This window comes from Phoenix dactylifera, chromosome 4 (assembly GCF_009389715.1).
Source record: "Phoenix dactylifera cultivar Barhee BC4 chromosome 4, palm_55x_up_171113_PBpolish2nd_filt_p, whole genome shotgun sequence".
In the NCBI taxonomy this organism is placed as follows: Eukaryota; Viridiplantae; Streptophyta; class Magnoliopsida; order Arecales; family Arecaceae; genus Phoenix; species Phoenix dactylifera.
Window position 1 is genome coordinate 26,201,450 of NC_052395.1, and position 12,632 is coordinate 26,214,081.

General features: G+C 37.8%; 1 protein-coding gene across 1 annotated transcript; it reads left to right on the plus strand.

Annotated features, from left to right (window-relative positions):
- The first annotated feature begins 4,934 nt into the window (after nt 1-4,934).
- Nucleotides 4,935-7,786, plus strand: LOC103717629 (transcription factor MYB120-like). Its single transcript, XM_026808655.2, has 3 exons — nt 4,935-5,422; nt 5,540-6,458; nt 7,326-7,786. The coding sequence occupies exons 1-3, from the start codon at nt 5,093-5,095 to the stop codon at nt 7,598-7,600; spliced, it is 1,524 nt and encodes a 507-aa protein (XP_026664456.2). The 5' UTR covers nt 4,935-5,092; the 3' UTR covers nt 7,601-7,786.
- Nucleotides 7,787-12,632: the final 4,846 nt, after the last annotated feature.

A 12,632-nucleotide genomic window follows, 5' to 3' on the forward strand; every position in this document is an offset into this window, starting at 1 on the left:
TTGTAAAACTTTTAATTTTGTTATTTAAATTAATATTTAAATTTTAATTATTTAAATTTATTCTGTTGCTTGTATAAGATATCATGTTGAGATGCCTAACATCCTTGTAGAGAGAGTTCTTTATGAGCATGCGACGGTTGCCGCGACCTCCGGCTCACAATCTCAGATCGGGGCCTTTGAATACATACTGATAAGAAAATAATTTTCTAAATAATTGACCAAATTGTGTGGCGACAAATAATTTTTATTTTTAGTACTAATAAGAAGTGATAGAGTTTTCTTCTTGAAGAAAAAAAAGGGAAAAGTTGGAGAGTCTAAGATTCATACAAAAAATTTCTAAATAACTTCACATAAATATCAAAGAATATGTCTCTGTAATCGTTGAACAGAAGAACGCAAGCCACCATGGAGATTTTCGGCTAAGATGGTTTGAGTATGGTCCAAATACTCTTCAACAAGAACATAATCTAGTGTTAAAAGGGGGGAAATATAATCTAGAATTTGGGACAAGATAAGGAAAATAACGGTGCGAAGGGAGTGAGATAAGAGAGAGAGAGCCCTTTCTTCTGAATAAAACTTAGTCTACTATTTTTGTTAAGTCCAACCACCATATAAAGATCTTGGAGTTCCGCATGTTAATTGGTAGGGTGAGTCGAGAACATTTCCGCCTCCCAGTGGCCCTAAAAAATTCAGCGAGAATTCTAGCTGAATTTTTTGTTGGACCCATGGATTCGAAAGTTCATTTAAGCATAGCTCATGTCAATCCAATGCCTTCCGAAAATATTTTCATAGATCATTTTACTTCGTGCAGGCTTACATGCCCACCAGCTGCGATTTAGGCTGGATTTTCGATCTTTTAGAAGATGCAAGCTGGATAGGTTGACAAATCTAGTTTCTACTGGATATGCCCACAAGAATATCCAAATAAACCCTAAAAATTTACCAACAAATCTATAGGTTGAATTGCCATGCGCAAGGCTAAAACCTAAGTTTTGCTTAAAGTGGTGGGCAGCAGCATGCCAGCATGCCAGTGGCTAATAAGAGTTAGGGTTAAGGTGCCAATATGAACTATTTGGGCATCTTCAATACGTGTGGCCGTGTGGGCTTTAGCACCACATGTTCGGAAGATCGTGGCCGTTGAGACATTTCCCTGATGAAAAAAACAACAGTAGCTCTCTTCACCACCAAAAAAAAAAAAAAAAAAAAAAAAAAAAAAAAAAAAAAAAACACAGTAACAGGACTAGTCTGATGCCCATTGCCTATTAAATATTTTGGTTGGAATTCTATTCTCCATTGAGGCATTTGGAGATGTAGGATGGAAGGTATTAGTATATCCATTCTAGGGGATTTGGCAAAAATCAATACAATACAATTTATTTCTGTTGCTGGAAAAGTGCCTTGGGGTGTGAAAGTTGATAGGATCTACTAAGACCAACTTGGTGGCTAAATAATTAATTATAGTAATAACATTCTAAAATAAAATATTTTTAATTTGTGCTTGATTTTTTTCTTACATCCTGCATAAAAAGAATCATCCAGCATATTCAATTGTTCTCAAATTGTATATGATTTGTATAATTTATCCACAAATTATTTTTGACTGATTTAAAAAATTCTTTGTGTCACAAACTAATAATACCTTTGAGGATCCATGCGGACGTGTGTTTAGTACCACATCGGCTATTCGCTGGATAAATCTTGGATACTTATATAGGATCAAAGAACCTACATAATACCTTCCAACTAGCTTTTTTGGATGAAATTCTCGGTTGTGACAAATGGTATCAGAGCAGATTCAACCTATAACCTATATGGGCTAAGAAATACTATAGCATGAATCTATTAAGGCTGAATACAGGCTGATCGTGGTGTATGTGAGAACCCGTGCGAGTGTATGTTTAATCCCATATCTGCTTGGGTACTCATATAGGATCGCAATGATGATTTTTGCTATCATCTAATATTATTGCCTCTACTTGTTTCTAAGAAATTAAGTATACAAATATTTTGATAACTTAAAATATTCAGTTTTATTTCTTATTTTTAATTTTTGGTTATCCAAATTTTTGAAAACTTGAATTTTGCCCGAGTTGTTCTCAAAACACTGAATTTGTAACTATGTAATCAATCATGTGCTAAATTTTATTTTTGAAATAACTTCTTATTTTTCTTGTCCATTGAAGGTGGTTATAAACTTTGATCGTTTATAATCAAAATAACTCCTTACTCTAATTTTAAAACTGGATCACTCTTGGGAGGGAAAAAAAAGGGTTAGCCTGATGTTGGAAAAAGTTAAAGAATCACATTCTCATGGGACACAGCTTCTAATATGCCCCAAGCATTGGTCCAACTTTTGGCTAGCGAGACATTTATACTTTTCTAATTTTTATATTAATATTCATCTCAAAAACATTAAATTAATAGTGATTGCCGAGAGAGAGAGAGAGAGAGAGAGGTGCGTAGATTGAAGATCGATTAGGCCTGGATTTATTTATTTTGGAGCTCATAGTCTATGAACCTCATGCATCAAGCACTTATCTTGATGTACCACTATAGAAACAAATGGTCATGATTGGCATGATGCATTGCGATGTAGGATATAATTTCTCTTTCGATTACCATATCCGACAATGCACAACAATTAACAAGAGGAGTGTGAGCATCTCATTTATGCTTGCCTCATCCTTCTTCTTTTTTTTTCCTTTTATGCTTCTAATGTCGGGTACTTAAACTAGTTTCTAATGAATCATGCCCAGGAATTGAATCTAAGAACTTATGGTTGCTAAATGGAAAGATATCACAATAAGAAAAACCCCGTTCATTAGATTTCCATTTCAAATAAATTTTTATTTTCCATCAAAAGAAGGCAAGTGTAATAGATATTCTTTTTTAGTATACAATAAAATTATTAATGTCCATATACTCCAATAATAAATCTTCAATTATTGAATCAGAAAACTTATCCATTTGGAGGAGTGGTTTGACCAACAAACTAATGTTCAATTCACTTGTATGCTGAGGTGTGAAAGCACAAAAATATGAATTGCCGTATGAGAGAAGATTAGAGACAAAATTATTTCAAAATCCCAAGGTCATTGTTGAGACCAAATCTTCCAAGTAAATGTTTAAAAATGTATTGATCCAAGAAGGTCAAATTCTGTTCAAAACAAATAAATAAGCCACCAAATTCAGCAAAAATATTTGAAATGTTCCCAATTTTGGCTCTCCATTTCTATTTTTCATGGAAATATCTTTTTCTAAGGCGACATTTGAATGCACAAATGACAAACTTAATTGAGTTGGGTTGCATGCGCTGCGTGAAACTTCAGCAACAGCAACATGTTAACAAGCAAAAGGAAGATGACAAAATTCTTTGAGCAAAAGCAAAAGTTCCCTTGCTTTATATGACCTGATTCAATGATATTTACGTGGAGTTTCTTTTGCCTTTTATAGAAAAATTGTACATTATTTGCTCAAAAAGAATAGAATAATTGTACATTTATTTTTAGTCCAACTTGAATCTGATCAAATATCTCGAGTTCACATCCGTCAAATGGGTGTTTGATTAGATACGAAGTTGCACTTGAACGTATCCGATCTAATTCTAGATATATAGCCATAAAAAATCAATGATGAGAGCAACTCAGCTAAAAATAGAATGCACCATCTAGTTTTTGGTGCAAGTTGTTCTTGGTTAAATTTGTTTTCCATTTCTTCTAAGTAAATATCCCCCTCCTTCTTTTTGAAACTTTCTAGATTAGATTGTCTAGAACCGTAATTAATGTTTATCCATCCATGGAAGTTGAACGCATGCATAGACATAACCCATGCTTGCCATTGCACAAAACCATAAACCATAAAACATATCAAAACATCATAACTATTTGAGCTATAAACTGCCTGATATATAATAGTAGTATTTGGATGCGAGTTTGTAATTAACCCAATAGGAAAAAAAATAAAAGGCCCAACAACACAAATAAAGTTTAAAATTTCAGATTTTTGTTTTTCATTTTTCTAAGTCGACTCTCATCTCGGTGCAGCCACCGTTGCAAACAATAACGCTGCAGCCCTATCCATAACAGTCAAAGTGCATCGATCAGACGGCCAGCATCCATCCCCGGCTCTGAATATCCGGACCAATCTAGTGAGATTTTTGCGGCCGCTAGCTCAGCAAAATCTCAAAAATAAAATTAATTAACTTAATCATTCTAAAAAATAGTAATGACTCAATGTAATGTCATGACAAAGGGCAAAGGGCGAAAGCAACGGGAAAGGGGGAGAGAACAGAGAGAAGGATTGGTGGAATGGTAAAGCAGCAGTGAAAGGCCAAGCTAGCAAAAGCGCTGCAGTGCACGGCGAACACGTATGGGGCAACGAGGAACATCCGGTCCGCTTTTGGTGGTCCACCCTCTAAATTAAAGATTAAAATCACCATTAAGGCTGTAATTAGGAAAAAAATCCGATATGTCGACCCCCACTTATTCATATTCGAACTAGAACCATGCCATAAATCATAAATGACATACCGAGACTCTACAGCTCTAGATCGTAGGTGAAAATATCAAAAAACCTCGCTTTACAAACCCCTCCCCGGACCCACCTCAAATCGAAAATAGAGAGACAGAGAGAGAGAGAGAGAGAATCAGATTCAATTTCTTTTGAAAAAATAAAAAAAACTATCTGATTTGATTTTTTTTATTGAAGAAAGAGAGGGGAAAGAGATTAAAATCCCTTGTAACCATCCTTTTCATCTGAAGTTCATGAGAAGTCCAAAACCCTGCCTGCATTAAATTAAATGCAGGATAGAAGGGAAAGACAAAACCAAGCAACTCCCTCCCCTTGAACAATCCATTTTGCTTGCATCCTTTTTCTCGAATCCCACACCTTTCCGAAGGCCCCCCGGCCTCTTCTTGGTATGGAAGGCGACAAATAAGTCGTAGGGGAAGCTAAAAAGAGAGAGAAAGATTTGCCCTCGTCTCTCGTTCTCTCTATTCGTTCTTGAGGGTTTATTTGGAAAATAACCCACCGGCCAACTCGTTGGTATAAAGGGGAGAGAGAGAGGGAGAGAGGGAGAGAGAGAGCTGACGAGATGAAGAGCGGAGGAGGGGCGGAGGAGTCATGGGGGGATGATGCGGCGGCGGAGGAAGAGTCGCCGACGGCGGCAGGGCTGAAGAAGGGGCCGTGGACGGCTGCGGAGGACGGGATCCTGTTAGAGTACGTGAAGAAGTACGGGGAGGGTAACTGGAACGCGGTCCAGAAGAAATGCGGCCTCAACCGCTGCGGCAAGAGCTGCCGCCTCCGCTGGGCCAACCACCTCCGCCCCAACCTCAAGAAGGGAGCCTTCACCCCCGAGGAGGAGCTCTTGATCCTCCACCTCCACTATCAGCTCGGCAACAAGTGGGCTCGCATGTCCGCCTATGTACTGCTTCTTCTTCTTCTTCTTCTTCTTCCCCTTCTTCATCTTTGCGCTTCTTTCTTGGATCATGCATACATGAATGTATCTTGTGTTCTTGAATTTTTTTTTTTTGGTTTTTAGTTACCGGGGAGGACTGATAATGAGATCAAGAACTACTGGAACACGCGGATGAAGAGGCGGCAGCGGGCGGGGCTTCCTTTCTACCCGCCGGAGATGAAGCACGAGTTTTTGCTCCAGCATGGCTACCACCTCCGTCCTCCCGCCGCCACCTCTTCTGCCTCTCCTACCCCTCTTCCTCCTCCGTCCCCTGTTCCTGGTACCCCGCCGCCCGCTTCCGTTCCCCGAGCGCTGCTCTGCCCTCCGCCGCCCTCGTTGCTGGAGCCGACCGCCTTCCCGTCCTCTCCTTCTCCGACGGCGGCGTTCTCGTTGGCCCCCTCTGCTGCAACCGCGTCCATCCCTCTCCTTCCCCGGAACCATTTCTCGAACGGCGTCTCTTTTCAATTCCCGCTCTCTTCCCCTGTCTCGCCTCCCTCGCCGGCTCCTCCCCAGCAGTTCTCCCTTTCCTGCCCCGTTTCGCCGACCCCGCTGCAGCAGCTTCCTCTTTCCTGCCCTGTTTCGCCGACTCCGCAGAGCCCTCTAGTTCGGCCGCAGCTTCCGCAGTCATTGCAGTACAACTTGGGGAGCTTCGATGTCAGTCCATCTCCTTGCTTCATGCAGGTGCCCTTCGTTGGCGAGCTCCCTTCAAGCCAAATGCTGGGGGAGACGGGCGGCGGCTGCGGCAGTGCTGACTTCGGGCTGTTCCGGTCGAGCAGCACCGGGCTGCTGGATGACATTGTACGAGATGTGCAGCGTGGTGGCGAGGTTCAGAGGGCCAACCCGCTATCTGAGCTGGTTCCCTTCGCCGGAGGACAGGACGGGAAATGGGACGGCCACCTTGGCGGTAACGACGTCGGCGAAGGCAGCAGCAATTTCTCGCCCGCTCAGGCCTCGGTTCTGGAATCTCTCAGCGTGTTGGACCGCTCCGACTGTTCCATTAATGGTGAGTTCACCTCTCCGTTTGGCTTCTTGCGGTGCAGGCTTTTGTCGTTATATCAGATGATGATATCCTTCAATGCAGTAAGAGTAGACCGTTAATTAATGGAATTAGGATGGTGATGCATCAAGTTTCAATCTTTATCCATCTCTATCCATCTTTTAAAGCATTCTAAACTGTTAATCATTTAATTCGTGCTATATCATCCACACTAAGTTCTTCCCCCTGTATGAATTCCTATGAGTTCTATTAATACGGTATTTTTCGTTTTTATGAAATGTTGTGAGACCATGAAGTCTGAAATTTGCTTTCTCTTTGGAGTGTCTGTTTTCACATCTTCTATTCCCATTCACTTGGGAATCATCTATTTAATGGTCTTGGCTCCGTACTGACAAAGAAGGAATTTCAGAACAATGACTGATTTTAGTTCTCTCAATGATACCTTCACTTCGCAGTCCTCTCTCCACTTCCCTAGTTTTAACACTTCATTATTATCCTCTGAAGTCTACTTCATGTTTGTTTGCCTGTTTTTAACTCACCAACAAAGACACAGTTCAGCAGTCATTGAATGCCTGCCTAAGTTTTGATTGTTCCGGGAGTATGTACCCAGAACAATGGAGAAAGGGGGGGAAAAAATAGAAGTTTATAATAATCACATTCGAGCCTCAACTATAATTCTACATTGCTGGTTGCTGCCTAACATCCTTCTTCTCATAATTCTCAATCTTTCCTTATTTTTACTTCGAACTGTACGTGCATGGACCAGCATCATTGTTATCTACTATAAGGACCCAGTTATATCGGAAGCAATGCTCTAAAAGAGACCTTTTGTTCTGTGATGTCATTGGTCTCGCACTGCCATTTTTCTTCCAGGAATTGAGGTGAGGAGCAAAGCGACAAACGAGATCAGTCCTGTGCGTCACGACATATCCACGCTGTTCGATATGATACCGGCGCCCGCAATGCCTCCAACAACGGTGGCCCCTGACTGGTACAATAGCGACGGCGGAGAGATCTCCAACGGTCCATCATCTGTCGTGACCGATGAAGACATGGGGCTTGATATGCATCAATTGGCCTCATCCTATACTTTTGCTCCCATGAACGAGAATTGGGACATCAGCCCGCGCACCTGGAGCGATATGTGAGGAATCTGTTAAAATTTACAGCGTCGGATGCGGGCATGGTTTTTAGGGAAGGTTAGTGGATGATGGTCTGGGCTTGAAGTGAAACTATTATGTTATAAAACTTTCTGGTACTTGTATGCTCTAATTCTCTGAAGACTTGGAAGTATCTAGTTCTGAAATATTATGAACTTCTTTCTATCTGGTGGCCATATTGCATTTATGAGTTCTATCTTTGCATAGTTTCGTTAATCATGCTTTATATAATCAGTAGCATTCCTTATTCATTGAATGCTTGATACTTTTTGGTTGCAGAATGATATAAACTCAGATCAAGTTTCTGTTTGTATTTTGGTTAACAATACTTTTTTAGTCCCCAAAAATTGAATGCTTTTTTAGGAACACATTGGTTCATAATTGTTCCTGGATCCACAAGAATGGAAATGAAACGGCAAGGGACACCACTTGACAACTTAGGCAGAGCTTCTTTTAATCCTCTGAAAGAGGGATTTTGCCAACCACTGGGTGGTAATGCCTGAAATGGAAGGAGAGAGTCTTTCTGGCTAAAATGTTCAGAGAAGGAAGTAAGAGTTGCTAAATGTATCCAGGACCTGATTAACCCCAGGCATATGAAGAGGGCTGATGAATGGAGGAAATGAAAATTGGACACCTATTTTGCAGTGGGATGATCTTCATGTTCTCATCAGATCATTCTGTGGGAGCAAATAATTTGGGGAGTGTATGCCTTTATGTCTTTTCTTTCATCAACGCAAGAGTGGTGCGTGTTTACTGGTAACATAAGACATGTTTCCATACTGGCTGAACTTGTGGCTGAGGAATTGCCTCTTTTTGAGGGGTCAGCACAACCTGCTCTCCTTAATCATGGTATTGTGCATGCACTCTCCCATGCTTCTAGCCTAAAAGAATTTTTTTAGATATACCTACTTTGTTGCGCACTCACGTTTGTGGAATCTCTTGAGAATGAGTGAATAAGGAATAAAAAATATTGAGGAATGGAGGTGAAAGTTTTTTTTAAATAACTAGTGGTGTTTGAATGGGATAGTAGGTAATTTGATATTGACTGTTGTTTCTTTCCTCCATCTTCCATGGGGCCTTTCTCTTTAAGTTAGTGTTTCATATGGAAATGAGGCTTGGGGCATTATGGTAACAGACTGCGATCGCAGTCTACTGTGCAGAGACCATCAAATGAGAGATTCTGAAAACAATCAACTGTTACTATAAATCACTTCAAAACACAAAATGACATTATCTTTGGGTCGTGGCTTACATCTTTTTTTTCAGTTGCATTGCATGTAGAATTTTGTGAAGGAACCACCTGAGATCAGAATTCTTGTGTAAGGCGGTTGCCTTATCCTTAGTTTAAGATGGACTGATTGATCTATGCATCATCCTCTTTAAAGTTTGCGATGCTTTAGATGACTATTAGCAGAGGATGCTGTGTTATGCCGATAAGCTAGCTGATCTTCTGTTTTCCTTCCTTCTTTCTTTTTTTCTTCCTTCCTCCTTTTTTGTAAAAAGTTTTACCACTTGAGGGTTCTTGCTGAAAAGAGGGGTGCATTTGGATTGCATGACCAGAGTTCACTTCTACATGCATAGTACATGCCTGGCTTGCTTTCTCCATAGTTTAAGCCTCAGTTTACTCTTAATTGTGATTTTTGTTACCAATGTGGAGTGTTCATCTGCTTTGGAGTTCACCAGATTATTAATGAATTATGGCTTGTTACGCACCTAGGGCCAACAGCTGTTTCTAGCTTCATATTATTGAGTTTGATTGCCAGTCCAGAAGGGGAACAGCTTCATAGTTTGCCATCTCTACTCCTGAGATGATACTCTTGCAGTGATAGACACAAATAATAGTAACATTGGTGTTCTGTTCTGACCTGTTCCTATGGTGTCTGCAGCTTATCAGTTTATCTAGGAATGAATGATACGTTGACTAACTGAGGTACTACCTGAAAAAGAAAGTTGAAGTATTTTTTGAAGGGAAAAATTAAGGCTTGCCCCCTCCTTGGCCTCCCAATATTATTCCCGACTTTGCATTCACTGGCCATTTCATGTCCAGTTGGTGGTCTATAACTGTATGTAGAGGACTAAACATAAATTGTTGACCATCTAAGGCAATTCGAATGTAGACTGTAATAGGAAATGCTGTAATTAGAATTCCAGTTGTAGAGACTAATTTTGTTTGGTTGCATCATGCCGAAAGAAGTATAGTAACAGTGCAAATGCTCTGGTAAGCTACTGGATTAGAAATACTGAAATGTTTATTTGCTATAATAACATAATAATTATCATATTATTTTCATAATTATAAAAAAATAATAATGTTAGTGAAGAACTATTTGATCATTATAATAATTAGTATAGTGATTATATTATTATAAAATAATTTAACATTATAATAATTAAATATGTTAATATAATAATAAATGTTTATTAGGATATATATTATTGTCCTAGCTTATGATATTTATTGTAACATAGTTAAGTAACAAAACAATTTGATATCTTATTATAATCACAAATATATATTTATAATATGTATTATTATAATAACTAGTAATTATTATATAATTGTTATCATGATATATATCATATAATAAAAAATAAATAAATATATTGCACTAACAATAGAAATAATAATATTATTAAATGATTATTATTGTACTATAACAACAATGATAATAGTAATACTTTTCTATTATAGGCTAATAATGATCATATTGTTTTAATAAATTTAATAGATAGTAATAATATTGCTATAGTAATTACATCACTATAAATTAATTCATTATTGTAGTAACTAGATATATAATTATAATCAAAAATATATTTTTATTATATGTGTTATTATGATAACTAATATTTATTATATAATGAAAATTATATTATTATGGTATTATATATTATAAGAATCATTATGTAACAATAATAATTAAATAACTATATTATGCATGTAGTAGCAATCGTTGTGTTATTAACATTATAACAATAACTATTAACATAAGTAGGAGAAATTATACATTATTGTAATAATAAATTTATATTTTCTTATGTATTTAAAATATTATATATAATTAAAATTGGATAATATTAAATTGTAATGATTGTTGAGTGGTGAGAAAAGAGTCCTTTAAAAAGATACTTCTAATTACAACGAATTTTGTAATTGAAACTGCGACCACTTTTACTTGCAGCTCTAATCATAAGATTTAAGCCTTTTTTATAGTTTAAATATCGCATGTAGTTGTAGATATCCAAACAATTATTTTGGACGCTTGCAATTTGATTGCAGTTTTTGCAACTGCAAACGAACAAATAGCCCTAGTCAAGCCAAGGATTAGCTGCAAATTTTTTCTGCATTAAATGTTTCCGGATGTTTTGATAACCGGCCAATATAACGAGACTAAGATAATGAAATTTCAGATACTGTATCCCTCTCAAAAGAAAAGAACAAGAATTTTCAATTGCTATAGAATAATAGAAAAGCTCAGTTGCCATTTTATCAGTTGATCTTGGAGTTCAATAATTATTTTGTGAAAAAAATTCTTATGTTAGGAGTAAAAGAACTTATGATGGGATTGGTTTATTGACATCATATTAGGTGAAACCTTGTGATATCAATTTGGATTGCATAAGATAGCAAGGTATGATATTTTTCCATTATCATACCAATTGGAGCAGAGGAAGAGGTTGTCCATGCCAAAAAACAAAAGCAGCAGGACAAAAATCTACATGCATGCACCTCACTGCTGCTCATCATGCTGGACAAGAACATAGAGTAGAATAAAAATTTAGGAAAGCAAAACTCTCACTTCCATCCTCCTTTCATAACAGCAAGCCATCAATATGCCCATCTCTGTGACTCCCAATACTGCATATCATCAAGAAGCACAGCAGATTTAAGGAAATGACTGGCTCCATGTTTTCAATTAAGAAGCTCGGTTTAAGTGACTGACAACTTCTCAACAAGATATACAGGGTAAATTAACCTGTATTAGAAGGAAAAAGTTAGACAGCAAGGAACTCATGCAAATGAAGTTGGTATCTCTGTACAAGTTTCTGGTTATAATGTGCATGCTATTTGTTTCGAGTTGAGAAATATTTCAGCTGCCATGCTGCCAAACTGATATCAACAACCACAGAGCATCCCAAGGACAAGCTCCAGAGAAATTCTAACAATAGTTATACAAATAGAATCAAGTCAAAAGTTAAGTCTTACAAATCCCAGAAGGCCCCAAATAACCTTGCATGAAGTTCATAATATTTTTTAAAGGAAAGCTGACCCATATACATGTGATTGTACTCGTTCTTAGCTTCTATCTTTAAGAGGAAAGTCATGAGAGGAGGTTGTTCCAAAGACTCACTGTCATATGAAGTCGAATAATTCTCCATGATTAGTATCATGTGCAGCATGCTGCTAAGACAACTTTGGATTGCATACTCTAATATCAGTAAATGAATTGTTCCATAAACTGCTAAATCAATGGTAACTAATGCTGATCCAAATAAGATTTCATTTTATCATTAGTTATATGTAGGGCTAGAAGTGGGCCGGGCTGGGTAATGCCCCTACCTGAACTCAGTCCCAATATTTTTTTCGGGCTTCGGGCTGAGCTTAGGCTTGAAGATTTGTGGATAATCCTAGCTAGAGCCCGATTAGGCCCGTCCGAATTATCCATTTGGGCCAAAAAAAGATCCGGCCCGAATCCGATTGAAGTTTAATATTTCATAATATTACTTTACAAGAAAATAAGCTAATTAAAAATTAAGCTTTCTCCTGTAATATAAGTAAAGAATACATGTAAATTATTCTCAGCTGAACCCATTTTATTTTGTCCTTTGCTTTATCATTATTCTCTCTTAATAACAATAAACGAATACGAATGGATTCGGGCTTTATTTTGGGCCTTATTTGGGCTTGGGCTGGGCCAGTGACATACCCGAGCTTGGTCCAAAAAAAAAATAAGCTCTATATTTAAGCCCAAACTCAGTTTAGAAAACAAAAAAAAAAAGAGCAAAATATATTTTAAAT

Coding starts and splice junctions, on each gene's coding strand:
- LOC103717629 (XM_026808655.2), top strand. CDS start 5,093: ATGAAGAGCGGAGGAGGGGCGGAGGAGTCATGGGGGGATGATGCGGCG. Junction 5,423..5,539: donor GGGCTCGCATGTCCGCCTAT/GTACTGCTTCTT, acceptor TTTGGTTTTTAG/TTACCGGGGAGGACTGATAA. Junction 6,459..7,325: donor CTCCGACTGTTCCATTAATG/GTGAGTTCACCT, acceptor TTTTTCTTCCAG/GAATTGAGGTGAGGAGCAAA.